The sequence below is a fragment of the Argiope bruennichi genome, chromosome 8 (genome assembly GCF_947563725.1).
Source record: "Argiope bruennichi chromosome 8, qqArgBrue1.1, whole genome shotgun sequence".
NCBI classification, from domain to species: Eukaryota; Metazoa; Arthropoda; class Arachnida; order Araneae; family Araneidae; genus Argiope; species Argiope bruennichi.
In genome coordinates, this window is record NC_079158.1 from 70,731,542 (window position 1) to 70,749,257 (window position 17,716).

General features: G+C 26.5%; 1 protein-coding gene across 2 annotated transcripts in view; it reads right to left on the bottom strand.

The window, feature by feature from the left end:
• The window catches only part of LOC129981119 (uncharacterized), a 472,677-nt gene that overhangs the window by 293,464 nt on the left and 161,497 nt on the right, over positions 1 to 17,716 (bottom strand). For both annotated transcript variants that reach the window (XM_056091801.1, XM_056091800.1), the window contains 4 exons: positions 12,902 to 13,037; positions 8,116 to 8,767; positions 5,113 to 5,164; positions 2,677 to 2,878 (listed from right to left, as the gene is read on the bottom strand). In XM_056091801.1, coding sequence (XP_055947776.1) covers positions 2,677 to 2,878; positions 5,113 to 5,164; positions 8,116 to 8,767; positions 12,902 to 13,037 — 1,042 coding nt within the window. The remainder of the gene's footprint in view (positions 1 to 2,676; positions 2,879 to 5,112; positions 5,165 to 8,115; positions 8,768 to 12,901; positions 13,038 to 17,716) is intronic.

Below are 17,716 nucleotides of genomic sequence, written 5' to 3' on the forward strand. Positions count from 1 at the left end.
AAAAATTCCATTCCTGAGCATATTAATCGATAGAATCAAAATTATCTTTGTATGCTCCGTATAAGAGAAAGTCAAAAGAACACTATTATTGGAACAAAAAAATTCCATTTCTGAGCATATTAATCGATAGAATCAAAATTATCTTTGTATGCTCCGTATAAGAGAAAGTCAAAAGAACACTATTATTGGAACAAAAAAATTCCATTTCTGAGCATATTAATCGATAGAATCAAAATTATCTTTGTATGCTCCGTATAAGAGAAAGTCAAAAGAACACTATTATTGGAACAAAAAAATTCCATTTCTGAGCATATTAATCGATAGAATCAAAATTATCTTTGTATGCTCCGTATAAGAGAAAGTCAAAAGAACACTATTATTGGAACAAAAAAATTCCATTTCTGAGCATATTAATCGATAGAATCAAAATTATCTTTGTATGCTCCGTATAAGAGAAAGTCAAAAGAACACTTATTATTGGAGCAAAAAAATTCCATTTCTGAGCATATTAATCGATAGAATCAAAATTATCTTTGTATGCTCCGTATAAGAGAAAGTCAAAAGAACACTTATTATTGGAGCAAAAAAATTCCATTCCTGAGCATATTAATCGATAGAATCAAAATTATCTTTGTATGCTCCGTATAAGAGAAAGTCAAAAGAACACTTATTATTGGAGCAAAAAAATTCCATTTCTGAGCATATTAATCGATAGAATCAAAATTATCTTTGTATGCTCCGTATAAGAGAAAGTCAAAAGAACACTTATTATTGGAGCAAAAAAATTCCATTCCTGAGCATATTAATCGATAGAATCAAAATTATCTTTGTATGTTCCGTATAAGAGAAAGTCAAAAGAACACTATTATTGGAACAAAAAAATTCCATTTCTGAGCATATTAATCGATAGAATCAAAATTATCTTTGTATGCTCCGTATAAGAGAAAGTCAAAAGAACACTTATTATTGGAGCAAAAAAATTCCATTTCTGAGCATATTAATCGATAGAATCAAAATTATCTTTGTATGCTCCGTATAAGAGAAAGTCAAAAGAACACTTATTATTGGAGCAAAAAAAATTCCATTCCTGAGCATATTAATCGATAGAATCAAAATTATCTTTGTATGCTCCGTATAAGAGAAAGTCAAAAGAACACTATTATTGGAACAAAAAAATTCCATTCCTGAGCATATTAATCGATAGAATCAAAATTATCTTTGTATGCTCCGTATAAGAGAAAGTCAAAAGAACACTATTATTGGAACAAAAAAATTCCATTCCTGAGCATATTAATCGATAGAATCAAAATTATCTTTGTATGCTCCGTATAAGAGAAAGTCAAAAGAACACTCATTATTGGAACAAAAAAATTCCATTCCTGAGCATATTAATCGATAGAATCAAAATTATCTTGCCTACAGTACTATTATAGCGAAAACGAACACAAAAGTTCTTGAATGGTATTCATCGGAACATACCTTGTTTTATATGCATAAAAAAATACCTCAGTGTGCGCAGCATAAGTTAAAATAATTCAAAACGGAACTTTTCATGGTCTGCAAATCAGATAAAAAATACATATTTTCTGAAGCACACGAATAATTCAGAGCAAAAAAGGTGGGATCTCTCTCATTCCAGTAACTAACATTCTTTCTAGGTTAATATGAAACTGAAAACTATATTGCATGTATTAGTTTATAGCTTGAGTAAAAACTTTAATGATGTTGATTTTAAACAAAGTCTAGTTGAACTGAAAATGTGGGGTCGAACATGGGAAAAATGCATGAGAGTCCGAAGCCCTTAACCACTACTCCATTTCTGATATGCTTATGGTGGTCAAGTAAGCCATACGTCATTATTTAGTTATAAAAAATAATTTTTGTGTAAAATCCCTTTTTTTCAGGAAAGATACTTAGATAAATTGGAAAAACAAAACCTTATCTAAATATAAAATTTGATTCAAATTGTTCTGAGACACACGAAATAAACTTATATACATATACAAGAATTACTTGTTTAAAGTTAAAAAATTCCATTGGCGTAATTAATGGCACTTTATAAATTGTATAACCATTTAGAACTTTCCCTCTAAATCTTGTCGACATTTGTTAAGAATAGGATATATGATTTCGTCAGAATATTAAACACAGTGGGGGGTTTATGTCCTGAAACAAGGTATATGTGATGGCAGATTATTGTTAAATATGTAAAGAAACGGAATTGCTTAATACATTTTATTCAAGCATGTCCAACAAAAGAATCGGCGTAAACCAATTTTTTTTTCTTTTGTTAAAGTTTTACTTTTTTTATTTTAAAATTTTTTGACAATTGTAGATTTCATATTGCATTTTTTGAGTAATTAAAATAATTTACTGAATATGTTTGAAAAACGCTAATTTTTATTTAATGCCAAAACCTTAAGCCAATTTAATATTTTGAAGTAAATTAGACTACTGTCCTATCTTATAAACAAGACGTGATTGTTAAAACTTAATCTCATATTGTAGCATTTAAAATATGCATAAAGGTAATTTCCTGCTGCAAAAGATGTATTGGCTGGTAATGTATTCCCAATCCCACAAAATTTTGCCAGACTTCGACTTATTGTTGATTACAATTTATAATAAAATAAAGTAAGATTTAATAACAAATAATTTTTTTAAAATAATCTATACCTGTAATTCGCACGTTGAATGGCAACAATCCTATAGCACTGTTGATGAGTGCACACACTTTTTAAACTGATAGCAAAATTATTTTCAGTATTGGCTGCTAGAACGTACCAGCAAGATGATGGAAATGTGTATACGCTCCCATCAAATGTGCGATAGTGGTAAAATCCCCATGCTGAGCAAATGCCACGGTAGTTGGATACTTCTGCAATGGTTAATGAGGATAGTTCAGAAGTAAAGAATCAATGCTTGAGGTTACGGCGCACAGAATAAATTTTAGTTAGCTTTTTTAATTAGTCAGTTCTATATATTTGAAAATAAATATTCATTTTCGAAATAAATTTATAAATAATGAGCATTAAATTTTTTTAAATGTACTTTTTATCATTGAAGTGATAAATGAATAAATATTTTGAAAATAAAAAATCTAGAATCGAACCAATTAACAAAAGCAAGAAGTAATGTAAGAAATATAATTCACAAAAAGGTGTTTTAATTAATTTATTTTATAATATATGTATATTTAACGAATTTTTAGAAATTCTTAAACAGAAATTTTAAATGGTAACAGTCATATTTCAAAGTAGATAAATTTATAATTAATAAATATTAATTTTTAAAAATATGCTTTTATTATTGAGTTAAAAAATGAAAAATATTTTGAAAATTAAAAATCTAAAGATCGAGCCAAATTACGAAGATAAGAGGTTTTGTAAGAAATAGCATTTTAATCAATTTATTTTATAATATAATTTTTGTTTTTTTTAAAGTATGATTAGAAATTTTTAGCAGAAATTTGAAATAATAACAGTCATGATACGGTTTCTATTCATCATAACAGAAAATAAGATTCCATAAACATAATAGTAGCTATCAATGTAAGAATTAAAGTTTGATTTTTGATTATATTAGAATAGTTTTTAAATAATTATAAAAAATATATAAAATACTATATAAAATATTTATAAATATATATACAATAATTATAAAAATTGAACTTTTAAATGATTTTTTAGATAAGCAGAAATGCATCATGATTCTTAATACGTTAGCAAATAAAATTATCTTTAGTTCAATCCTTTTCGTAATTTAGGTCTACTGATTTCAGAAGTTATTTCAAGACAAACATAAACCACGTCTTAAATGATATTTTCCAAAATCAGCTAGCTCCCAATTTTTCCGATGCACACAAAAAAGACCGTATACAAAGCAAATACGCAAGGTCTTTCAGACGAGTATTACTGAAAATTTCAAAAGAAGTTTAATGAAAAATAATTTTAATGTATAGGGTTTCCATTTTAATTGGACATAAAAGCAAAAATCTAGTTATACGTACTTACTTTCAAATTAAAAAAAAAAGGCTTTAAGTGCTGTAATATAGAATATTTTATATTATTTAAGTCGATAAATATTCTGCTGTAAAAAATTTGTGCGGTCTAAATATTTATAAATCTTCTAATCTTATTTAACAAAATAAATCTGATACATTGAAGTTTTAAACAAAAATATTCCAATAGTCTTCAACTGAAACTGAATTAGTTATGAAGCTTTGAATTTTATTATTTTTTGACAGTCAATGATCATCTTATTTTAAACGCTGAGTGTCGATTGATGATCAATCATTAATCAATTTAATAACTTATAACTTATTAAGTTAAATACCGGTCAATTATTATATTAAAATCCTATATGATATTGTTATTCAAATCGGCATCTCATTCAGGTTTAATTGAAAAAGAAGGGATATGTTTATTTTTGTTTAAAATATTAGTTTCGAAAAAAAATATTATCAAATATTAATCACCATTGGGGACTCATTGAAATTAATTCGCCGAGGCTTTGATAATAATTAATTTCAGTTAAATCTCTTAGATATATTTCCATGACCATAATTCTGCCAAATTGTCAACCATTAAACCTATATTATTTTAATTGTCTTACATATATTTTATTTATTGTATACATAAACTTTTCCGGAAACCACTTCCATGATATCAAAGTGCTATTAAAAATGTAAATGTGTGGTTCATCTGCCATTTAAATTTCGTGGTATTATATTGTCATTTTTTTTTGTTATTATAAACCACAATAACATAATACATCTTCTTCTTTAACTTCAACAATGGAAGAAACTCAAGGAATTAAATATAAACCTTATGGATGATAAATATTTTAAGCATTTAATTTAATGTCCCAAACAATATGACATTTCGAGCATATATCCACCAAGAATTATATATCTAACGGTAACGGTTTTGAAGATATTTATTGTGCTACGATTATAGTTGGTACACTGTATGTGTAATACTTCTTCTAAATCTAATCATATAAATAAATTAGTTAGATGCAACAAAAATTTCTGATTATTTTGTTAAAACTGTAAAAGAATTTTAAATTATTATCTGCAATTATAAATAAATTAAAAACTCTATTACTTACTGCGCTTTGATGAAAATTCATTTAAATCACTAGAAACCTCGGTATTGTCACCCTGTAAAAAATGTCCGATTCATTAAAAATGTTTTGTAAATTTACTTTTCTCATTTAAGTTTTTCAAAAATATATAACTATGTTAAAAATATATCACAATCTAATTTGGTTATTTATATTATGCTGTTACTGTTTATATTCAACAAATTTAATTATTTTATGCTATTTATTAACTGAAGCATAAATTTCATGATATTTTACAATGTAAATCAATTAAAGAAAGAATCAGATTATCCTGAAAAATAAAAAAAACAAAACAAATAGTTTAGAGCAATAAATTCTTAACTTTCTATCAACATAGAATTCTAAGCGGCTGAAAGTTAAAAATGATTCGAATAATTTTTGCAGACCACATTTACTATATATGATTAGTTAAAATTTATTTACTTGAATATTTGAAGTATATAAAACTAAAAACTAATGTTAATTTCTTAGTAAAATCATTAAATCCAAAATCATTAATAAAAAATAATTAAAATTATAATTAATCCTTAAGATGAAAATACATTATTGACATCAAAGATATGAAAAATTTTAATAATTTAACTTGAAAACTTTTACCAAATAGTGATCGCTTAAATAATCGTTTAATGCATTCTACTTGAAGAAGTGAAACTCATAAAAAATAATCTTTATTCACTTCAATAATCAAATTTAAGTGCTCGAAAGATCAATTCTAAACTTTAAATTTGTACTTCAAAAACTGTTTGTATATTTTTGAATGTTTTAAAATAATGTATAAGTAACGACTTGATTTAAAATAGTTCTTTTTCAGTAATTATTTATATGCTTGGTTTTGCTATTATGTTTCGATATGATGAAGATCAAACGCAATGAATTTCAAGGGTCTTTTATTAAAATATAATACTTATTATAGATTTTATTTATAAAAGATATTTAAAATGAAGGCAATTTTTAAAAAAGAATGTAACAAATAACGATCCATATATTATCAGAAAAATAACTTATTCTAAATATTTAAGGAGCTCTCAATTATACTTTTTTAGAAATAAATTTAATCATTTCGACTGAAAGTTTCATCAAATACTGCTTAAATAACAATTTTGTACTTCCATTTGAAAAATTATTTGAAATGCTTATGATCAGAAGTCTACATTCGGGATAAATTCTTAAAAATTCATACAAAAGAAATAATTATAATATAATAATCTTTTAATAATGCTTTCTAGGGCCGTGGGGAGTATGCTTCCCACCAAATTTATCAATCTTTGTATGAAATTCTGTAGGTTGGCATAAGTTCTGACACATTTTTTTAGTAAGTCAGAAACTTAGATGTTTCAGTTCTTTATTTCAGACAAAATGATGTGTCTTGATTTGTTACTTAATTATTAATTAATCAAATTAAATCCCTTTCTTATTCTAATCCCTTTTCTTATTCTAATTTCAAGCCTAAAAATATTTGAACATAATATGACTAGGAAAAAATGGCCCTTTAAAGGGTTCATTTATGTAAAATATAATGCAAAACAAAACAAAAATTCCGAGAATATGACGAGTAACAATTTTATACATAGAAATTAATTAATTCAATTGTGTATAATGAATATTCATGGCAAAAATCCTCTTCTTCTAAAGGCCGCTTGTAAAGTAAACTGACACTTGAATTCAGTATCAAACATGTTAAGTTAACGACATTTATTTCATTTGTTGTTTCATTAGATTAATTTCCATTATAATTAGCAAAATTAGATTGTATTCTTTTTTAATATTTCGTTTGCTATCTACCAAAACAATGAATTATGTAAAGACAGAGGTGCACAATATCAATTATCACATTCTGACTACTTTCGTTAATGAATAAAATCTCATTAACCGAAAGGATGTTTAAATACTTTGTATGTAAACTCTATTAATAAACGTGTTATTTCAGGAAAAGCAGAGATTGCAAATGTCAGAGATTAAATGCATTATCATGGTATTCATTTGACCTTCCTGTGAAATATAACATTATTGTGTCTGCAGAAATTTCAGTTTTGTTTAAGCTTATCATCTGTGTTGTCTTTAGACGGATTATCTTATAGCATTTTCTATGACAAGCTAAAGTCATCTTATTCTGTTTTAAAAAATCAAGTTAATGTCCTTAAAGACATGAATATACAATTATAATCATTGTGCTCCTATAATTACATTAAAGTGCAAGAGCTAATCTAATTTATCATTTTACCTTGTTTTAGGATATTAATTTGATTTTAATTATTGCTAGTACAATTTATTTGGATCACATTTTGTTCGCCTTCGAGAAAATTTAGAGAACGTTAAAATAAATAAATTACAATTGTAGTTTATATTTTAATTTACTCCTAGTCAAAAACTTTTTAAGTAAGTAAAAAAAAAGCAAAGATTGGAAATATTAAAACTTATTATAGAGAAAAATAACATATTCTTAATTGAACATTAAGTAGAATTAAAAACTAATTTCAATACAGCTTTGCGGGTCTGAAATATTAATGTTGTATGAGAATTATTTTCGCAGATTTTCTTTTATAATCTAGTCTGACACAAAGAATTTTTTAGTAGAAGGTTAGAGATTATTGTCAATTTTATGTAAAATGGAAAAAAAAGACAAGTTAAAAAAGAGTTAAACTCCTCATATTATCAGATAAATATTTTATTGTTTTCAATTAAGATATCACCTACCAGCTCTTTACTAAAATGTTCATCAATGTAGAATTCTTACTTCAAAATGATCAACTATAATAAAATGTAAATTTTATATAATAGTTACAATAAAAAGTAAATTAAATGACTCAAGTTTCTTTTCTTTATGTAACGCCAAACTTTTCTAAACGGAAAATTTCCTACTACGGCTTATAATGTGTAGGTAAATTATGTTTGCAGAACTATCAGTCTGTGAGAAAATAAATAAAGGAAATATCGGACGAATAAAAAAAGACACTAAATGAAAGCAAATAAAAAATGCATTTCACTTACTATTGTTTTTATAATTTCTTGAGAATCTGTGTCTGTCAAACGAAATTTATCATCTTCAATTTCAGTTTTAACTCCACTTTCGATTCCTTTGGGTAAATCAACACTGAATTCTTCTAGACCTTGATTTTGTCTCGAAGGAGATACTTTTTGAAGTTCTTCAGTTTCTTCTTTCTTTGGAGGATATTGAGTCTCTTCATAAGACTTATGCACTTTTTGAATGGTTTCTTCCTCGTCAAAGTCATAATCAGTTTGTTCTTGACCACCAAATTCATGACCAACTTGTTGCTGTCCTCCAAACTCATGTCCTATTTGTTGTTGTCCTCCAAACTCATGTCCCATTTGTTGTTGGCCACCAAACTCATGACCAATTTGTTGCTGTCCACCAAATTCGTGCCCTATTTGCTGTTGCCCTCCAAATTCGTGGCCCATTTGTTGTTGCCCACCAAACTGTCCAAATTCTTGTTTGAACCGCTGTTGTTGCTGTTGTCCACCAAATTCACCGAACTCATGGTCAATTTGTTGTTGTCCACCAAATTCATCGAACTCATGGCCAATTTGTTGTTGCCCACCAAATTCACCAAACTCATGCTCCATTTGTTGCTGTCCACCAAACTCATGGCCAATTTGTTGTTGTCCAAATTCTTCATATCCCCTTTAGAAACAAAAAAAAATATTTAAAGAAAACTAATTTTTGTTAAGTTACATATACAATCTAATGTCATTGCATATCTGCTTTTAAACCTTCATTTAAATTTTTAAGTGAATGTAATTTCATTATAAAAATGTTAATAATTCATTAGTCGTCTTTCATTTTATGCAATTTAAGTAATTTTCTTTTTATAAAGTATAACATACTATTATCACATTTTTATATAAAACTTGTAATAGAATATGTACCTGTAGAAACCATTGATTTCAATGTCATAATATTAAAAAAATATTAAAATCTTTCATATGTACATACTATGTATTTAAATTATTTCACAAACACTGTCACAATGAAAATTTATTTATCTTCTGAGTAAAGAATATTAATTTACTTATCAGAGATTATAAAATAAGACACAATTTAACACATATATAGGAAATGTAAGAAAAGCAACTTAAAGGTAAGTAAAAATTTTGCAAAATATTTTTGTATGCGTCACTTCTCGAAAAACACAAAAATAATTTTAAATATGCGAAAAGATTACATCTAAATGTTTTGTGTCGTAAACAGACGATAATTGATCGCAAGAATGCTCTTAAATTAAAAGGCAAAGTTATAGTTTATTCAGCTTTATATAGCAGATAGCAGCAAATTATAGATATATAGTTTATATAGCAAATTTATAGTTTAGTTTCAAGTGGAGTTCGGGTTTAGTAACTTCGTTATGAAATGCTGTTGTATTATTAGGCATTATAAGTATTATTTTATCAAATTTAAAATATTGCTGATTTACGAAATATTGCTTTACATTTTATGTATCACAGGCAAATATTTATAAATATTTATAATTTAAGGCTTCTCTATTCAGCTTTATTTTAACATAGTTCTAGTGTTCTCATATTATCTCCTTTTCTGCTGAAATTAATTTTGCTGTAAACAATCAAATTCCAGAAAGTTTTTGCAGAACAATATTTTTAAAAAAATGTCATGAAAATTAGTAAAAAACTGAAAGAATTCTGATGAAAGAGAATTTTATACAGACATGTAATATATTAACCTTCCCTCTTCTGGTGAAATTACTTATTTCTCATTACTTAAATCCAAAGGTAAAAAAAAAAAACTTTTACCTCAATTTATGAGCCGCGCGAGATGCTTTTATTTTTTCTCCCTTGGGCTTTTCGCAATCTATTCTAATTCAATTACATTAATTTCTGTTGCTTTTCACATTGATATATATATTAACTTCCCAAACTTCAAAAATATGCTTGATCCTGTTTTTTTCTGGGAATTATAATACATAAAAATTAGTATTTCCTAGTAACTTTCTCACACATCATCCTAATCACTCTGTTATCACCATGTGTGGATTTTCTCACAATGGTTATGACTTTGATGAACGTCAAATACTACGTGAAGGGTTCAAATTCACGTTCAACGTTTAAAGAAAAAAACAATTAAAAATGTAATATATCTATTTACAAATTCATTCAATTTTTTTAAATTAGTTTTTTTCTCAAAACATAAATTCTAAATTAGAGGTACTTTGACTGTGAGTTGCATAGACTTTTGATTTTTACCACTGTATTTTATTAACCTCAGAAACGTCAAAGATTTGGCGAATCACTTTTTTATCCGTGGGAACACCCATTTAGAATGCATAAGAACTATTAACCATCTCACCAATCATTGCAACTATAGTGCTGTCATCAAGTGAACATTTGCGCAAATTTTCTCTCAAATGGTCATCGTTTGTATTTTAATCTTTCAATTTTATCAACAAACTTTATATAGAATCTGAATTAGTCTTTTATTATTTAAAAAAATATGCTTTAAGGGACATAAAATCATATTTAACCTTGTTAAGACTGCCTCACGAATTTCAATTGTAGTATTTTTAGTTGCATGACGGGATATCAGTTATAGTATGTTTATATGATTTAAGGTATACGATTATCGACTGTTTGAATATGCATTTAAAAATGTAAGTATTTTCTCAAATAAAATTTATTAAGTTGCTAAAATATTTACTTAATTAAAGACTTATTTAGATTTGTGGTTTTTGGAATTTATTTATTTAACTAAGATATTTATTTTTCAGATATATTACAAGTTTGAAGAATAACAAAAGGAAACTGTTCAAATTATATTTTACATTATTGTTGATACTTATACGATTTGGAATTTCTGTTTAGAATCATTTCTTTGATTTGTAAAGATTTTTATGAGTACTAAAATACTATGCAGTTTACGTATGAATAAAGTTTATAGTTTTTTATTTTATTTACAATGGATTTTTATTAGTATTATGAAATTTGAGATGCTTTTTTTCAAAAGCGAGGTAGTGCAGGGGCCCCAGGAGTAAAGAGAATCAAAATTTAACTAAATTTATCGGTTAACTAAATGTAAGGACTGAACTATCGAAATATTCCGTTTTCCTTTAGACCACAGAAAAAAGAGTTTTTCTTTAGAGCACAGAAGACTAAAGAAAAAAAAAACTCCTCAGTTCATGAAGAAGTGAATAAAAACAGGACTAAAATATTGCAAGTTTGTAATTATGAAAAATAAATATAAATAAGAGCCGGGAATTTTTTTAGAACAGTAACAAAAAAAAACAAAAAAAACAAGGATTAATCGGGTAATCTGGGATTTCTGCCAATTCAACTAACAAAATATCATCAGTTTCACTTTTGATAATTTTTATATGTTGTCGCCTAAGAATTTAATAATAACATTTTTTCACCTAATTAATGCAATATTCGAGATTAATTCTTTTGCTCATTTAATTCAGAACATATATTCTTTTATAAATTATGACACCTTGTATAAAGCTAAAAAAGAAACTATCAAAAAATTCGGTAGAATTTAGAAATAATTAAATAACCATTAGCAGGATAAAAAAAATGTTCTAAATGCACATGACAAGATTTTATATAATTAATACTTATGTAAAGTGATTTCTAATACATAAACAGGAAACAAAGATGGCTTTAGAGACATTGTTAATCAAAGTGAACAAATCAACAAACTTTATTAGACCTACCCTGTACTCGAAGCTAAACATTATACAGAAACAACAACAACAAAAGTTTCTTTTCAAATTAAATACGATCACAAATTCTAGTTCTCTTACACTAGATAATGACTATTTTCATGTAATTCCTTTTAATTGTTTATAAAATATGACATCCTGTACAGTTAAATAATGTGGTTTATTTGTTCTGAATGTTTCATTTTATCTCTGAATCTTCAATTTTTGAATGAAATTTACGATAAATCCGTTGTATTTATTTATTATTTTGTATCCATTTTCAAACAAAAATTTAAAATATATATTTGACACAACAAATATCAATTTCTGATCTTTGAAAAAAATATTATTTAACTATTTAAAAGAATGATCATCAGAAATAAATTAACTAATCAATAACTAATATATATAACTAATAAACTAATCAAATAATAACCAATCAAAAAATATATCATCTTTCAAATTTACTAGTATCTTTCTATTTCTCTGTGATGCTAGAGAAATGAATAAGGAAACAAATTTTATCTTCCTTTTAATATATATTTAAATATAGGAGACCTATTGTATTATTTAGTAATAGACCTTCCAATAAAATCAAACCAGTGACTAATAGAATACTAAATATGAATTAAGCGAATGTTTTAAATAACTACCCTGAAAAATATCCCTATATTTAATCTTTCATATTACGAAAGTCATTACTTTAAATAGAAGATAACATTATTGGAAAATGCTAATGCATTATTATTTAATGCTGAAACATAAGTTATTTTTGCAAATCAGGATTTTTGATTGGCTTTTTAATATTAATTACTTTTAATATTTATTTCATACTAGCCGCCTTTCGCTACCATTTAATTCACTGAGAATATTGGTTTTATTTAATTTCAGCTAAATCTCTTAAATACAATTTCCTGTATGTGATTTTATCAGGCATTAAAATAATGTTAATTTAAATGATTTTCATGTGTTCTTTATATTGTGTTCATAAAGAGAGACCTGTGTACCTTGGGCCTATCATATACTTCAGGCCTCCTGCCTTTAACTGCATTCATTTTGTGTCCTGCAAACAGTTGAATTCCTGTATCTATGAAATTAAATATATTTACCCAAGGTTCAGTCTTTGTCCCGATGTTTGCTGGGATAAAGAGCTTCGAGATTGTTGCCATCCACCTCCTTGCTCATAACCGTAACCTTCGTAACTTCCATGCTGAGAAGTTCGTGCGTCAATTAGACGGGAATAATCTATCATAAGAAAGATTTATATTAGATTCAAATGTAAGCAAATTAGTTGTAAGAAAAAAGTATAAATAATGACTATATATCTTTTAAAATCGATATACGATGAGCAAGTATGATTATTACAAAGAAAAAAAAATGAATGGGATGGATTGAAAATAGAAAATTGTTATTTTCAGGTTAGATGAAATAGAGGAGATATGGTTGACGAATACTATTGAAATATTATAACAATTTTATATAAATATTGTTATAATATTCAAAAAATAGTTTTATAAGTCCAATAAAAATGGTCTCATTATATTCTATACAATTGAACTTTAACTTATATTTTAACTTCACAAATAACATGAAATTTTATAAGATTAACCAAATTTTTTAATTAATTACTGGGTGACTTCGCATATACAGAAAAAATAATTTATTAATTTATTTTCTGATAATTTTTGAAAAATATTGAATTTTTTTCGACATTATTGATAAAACAGAAGTGTGCGTCTTTTTAAAACTCTTCAATATCAGTAAGTTTTTAAAAAGTGATATTTCAATATTTTAGCTCCTAAAATTAAATTTGTGGGAAATTTGATTATTCATATACATTAAATTTACTAGTTTGTAAAGATTTTATTTTTATTTTTTGATAAAACTTCAAGTTGTATATTCTCTATTGGCATAAACATTGCTACGATATTTCCACGATGTGTTTCGATATTTTGGATGTCTCATAAGATTGTGAAGATACCGTAACAATATTGTAGAGTACCTTATGTTAATGGGGTCAATTGTATACAGCTTTAAACATTTTTTTTCATTAAATTCATTAAAATGTATTTTGGAAACGAATTAATACTTAGTGATTAGTTATTTTGGCTAAATTTTTAATTTGAATTCACTTAAATTAAAATTATGCATGCGATGTTTAAAATATATAAAAAAGTATTTCAATAAAAGTATTTCTATAATTTAGTTATATTATAACTAAAGAAAATAATTTGAAAGTTGCTTCGTTTTATCGTTTTAGTCTTTAATAAAACTAGTAAAAACAATTTAATTACAGATTTCGATTTTACATTCAGTTCTATTTATTTCTGTTATATTTCAGTATTACCTATCTTTGAATTCATATGTTAATAATCAATTCTTAGAAAATACAAAAAAAAACCACCTCTCGAGTAATTTTAAATTTTTATGATGCATTCATTGATATTTTCGGATGATTTTCTAATCTATTTAAAGAAATTTGAGCATCCTTATGTTTGCATAACGGACAACAATGTTTACAAACAAAAAACAATGACAGCAAAATATTATTAACTTTTGAACCTTAGCTAAAGACGTAATTCACAAAAATTAAATAAAATAAAATAAAAGCAACCATTTAAATGAAAGTTTTAGAAATAAAATTTGTAATAAATGCGCTATGCCTCATAAATTTGAAAAGAGGTTTAAAAGCAATCATCCAAAGTCATTAAATGTAATGCGGATAATAAATCATAGATTTTAAACATGTATTTACTATGCATCTGGGGCCCTACTTCTTATTCAGCTTCCAGATGATTAACTGTACATTTTCCTCTCCCTTACACGCCTCAGAGACTTAAGTGCAGCGGAATCGAGCAAAGTGGTTCTCAGTTGATGGAACAGAGCATTAAAGGAAGTTTTGTCATCATTAAATCCTAGCTTTCCCTACCGTGTATCAATTTTTTATTGGTTTAGTTGGAAAGATAACGAATGGAAATTAAGTAGATTGAACTCGGAATGGCATGATTTCTATTTTAAAGCTCAATGTATTTTGATGACTGAATGTAAAGGATTATTCTGTGAAATGCCCTGGTATTTAGCTTTCGAATATCCAAGTAATAAGATGAAAACGAAGACAATAATGTTTAGGGATATTTCCCTCATTTTTTTTTGCTGTATGTAATATTTGAATTGAAAAAGGAGAGGGGAGATCTTTCAGGAATAATGGAACATATATATATCTAATAATAATAAAGACGAATGTGGGTGTGTTGGCGCTTAAATTTATCAGTGAAAATAGAGATCTTTTCTTGCCTTCCTATCTTGCAATATCAAGTGTCATACACAAAGGACTAAGAGGAAAATAAAAAGTACCATAGTCTCTTCACAACCATGTGCTTCCATGAATATCTTTCAAATAGAGATTTTCTTTGTAATCATTGGCCAAATTGTTTTATATTATATTATATCATTTTATATTATTATTAACTGCATTCTCATCATTATGTTTTGATAATAAGTGCAATAATCACAGAACTCGTGTTTTTTATGCATAATATCTTTCTGCATATTATTACTCAAGATAATTTTTCTATAGTATTTCAAAGTAGAAAACCGTGTAAACGTTTTCATATTATTATCATTTCTTATATGCTTGCAAATTCTTTATATATTTGATTTTGTTTTATCTTCTGTAAATATTTTGATATTTAATTAAATTTCCCTTAATATGCCAGAATGATTATCGTTCAGTGACCAGAATGATTAAGGATACGGGGGTATGAGACGGCATTATTTTCTGTGTGTTGGTCCTTGACAGGATAAATAATTAGGTACCACATTTGGCACATATATACTTCAGAACATGAGAGTGCGAATCTTAAGGCCATTTTTTAAAAGAGTAATTAAGATTCAGTGAAGTTTTGATGTTTTCTGTAAGAAATTGCAAAAACATTTCCACTCGCAATTGATTTTTATGTCATTAAATTTTTTTTAAAATTATCTTTTTATTACTACAAATAAATTATTAGCATTGTTTTTAAAGTTTTACAATTTTTCAAGATAATTTTCAAAAATAGATTTCCTTGTTGCTCTGAATTTCAAATCACATTCAGTGTTTCATCAAACATTTAATTGCGGAAATTTCTCGCAATTAAATAAAAAGAGGTTTAAAAGAATTTTGTTGAATGTCAAGGAAGAAAGAATCATTTAATTATTAGTTGAGTCTACATGTAAACAGAGAAAGTAAGATTTCATTACCGCATAAGATAATGCACAGTTTTAAAAGCATTATTATTTGGATTTTTAATACGTTATTATTGTTTCAACTCCATTTGGAAGGTTCATACGCACTCTAAACAGAACAAGTTAAGGCAATTAAGAGGAAACGATGTTAATATTCGGTCAAAACCCGATTTTCAAAAACATTTTGATGAAGAAATCATGAACATCAAAGATAAAGCACAAGAGATTTAATTGAAATTAAACAAACAAAAATTGGTCACAAAATGTTCCTGTTCGTCAAAAGAAGACAGTACCTCATGAAAAACAGGCATGTGATTGCATAGCTTAAGGATGAAGATTAATATGAACCTCATTATCTAGATACGCAGCGTGAAATCAAACTTTTAAATTCATATTTATATCTGAGTATGTTGCATATAATATCGAAAAATGTATTTTGCAAATCCTTCTAAATAGTACATCAATAAAAATCATATATTAATAAAACTAAAAAGGATTGATTTGAAAGCATTTGCTATATATTAATAAAACATCTGAATATAGGTACTGAGATACTATCTATTTCTCTTTTGGTCAATGCAGATATTCAGCTCCAAACTTAATACTGAATTAGAATTAATTAAAATGTAATCAGTGTTTTAAGCATCCTATTGAAAATAAACGTGCCACACATTTTTTGTGTGTTTTATGATTTTATTGTATCACTAGCCGCCTTTGGCGATCAGCTGGTTCGCCCGTCTTAATGCTCATTAAAATTTAAATAATTAAATATTTTATGTAACTCCTATTTTAATAGCTTCTTCACAAAATATTTTAAAGCTTCAAATTTTCTATTAGCGCCCGTAGAATTTATGCTTTCAATTAAAGTGGAAATGATTAAACCACAATAAATATAAGAACATTTTTTTATTGAAAAAAAAGCATTTCTTTAAAAATATGAATACTGAAAAAAGAGTCGCTGAGCATTAAACCTTATGGGCATTAAAGAATATATTTCTTAATTTATGTATTATTTCAAGAATTTTCAACAAAAGTCTCTCAGATTAATCATTAACAGATCGATTAATTAACAAATTTAATTTTAAATGCATCCAACATTAAGAAAATAAAGATAATTGTTTGAAATAATCGGTCGAAAGCATATTAAGCTTACCCTCGTTAGCGTGGGGGAAAACACTACTTAAAAAACGATGTGCTTAAAACTATAAGCATATACGAAAAATATATAACTAACATAAATGCAATTTAATTACAAAAGCACGCAACTAATCTAAAAACAATGCGCATGCGTGAATTTTCAACGCCAGTTATGGTATCGCAAATGCGTGAATTTTCTACGCCAGTTTTAAATGCATCAAACATTAAGAAAATAAACAGAATCGTTTGAAATAATCAGTCGAAAACATGTTAAGCCTAATCTCCCCAGGTGCACATTCCCGACTTCCAAGGTATAAATGTACCAAATTTGGTAGCTGTAGGTCAAACGGTCTCACCTGTAGAGCGTCAACACACACACACACACACACACACACACACACACACACACACACACACACACACACACACACACACACACACACACACACACACACACACAACCTATTATGTTTGCAAATTATGAAATGCCTTTATAATTAGCAAGAACTATAGTAATGACTCTTCATAGAAATATGTGATACCATTAAAATGTAACCTAATAT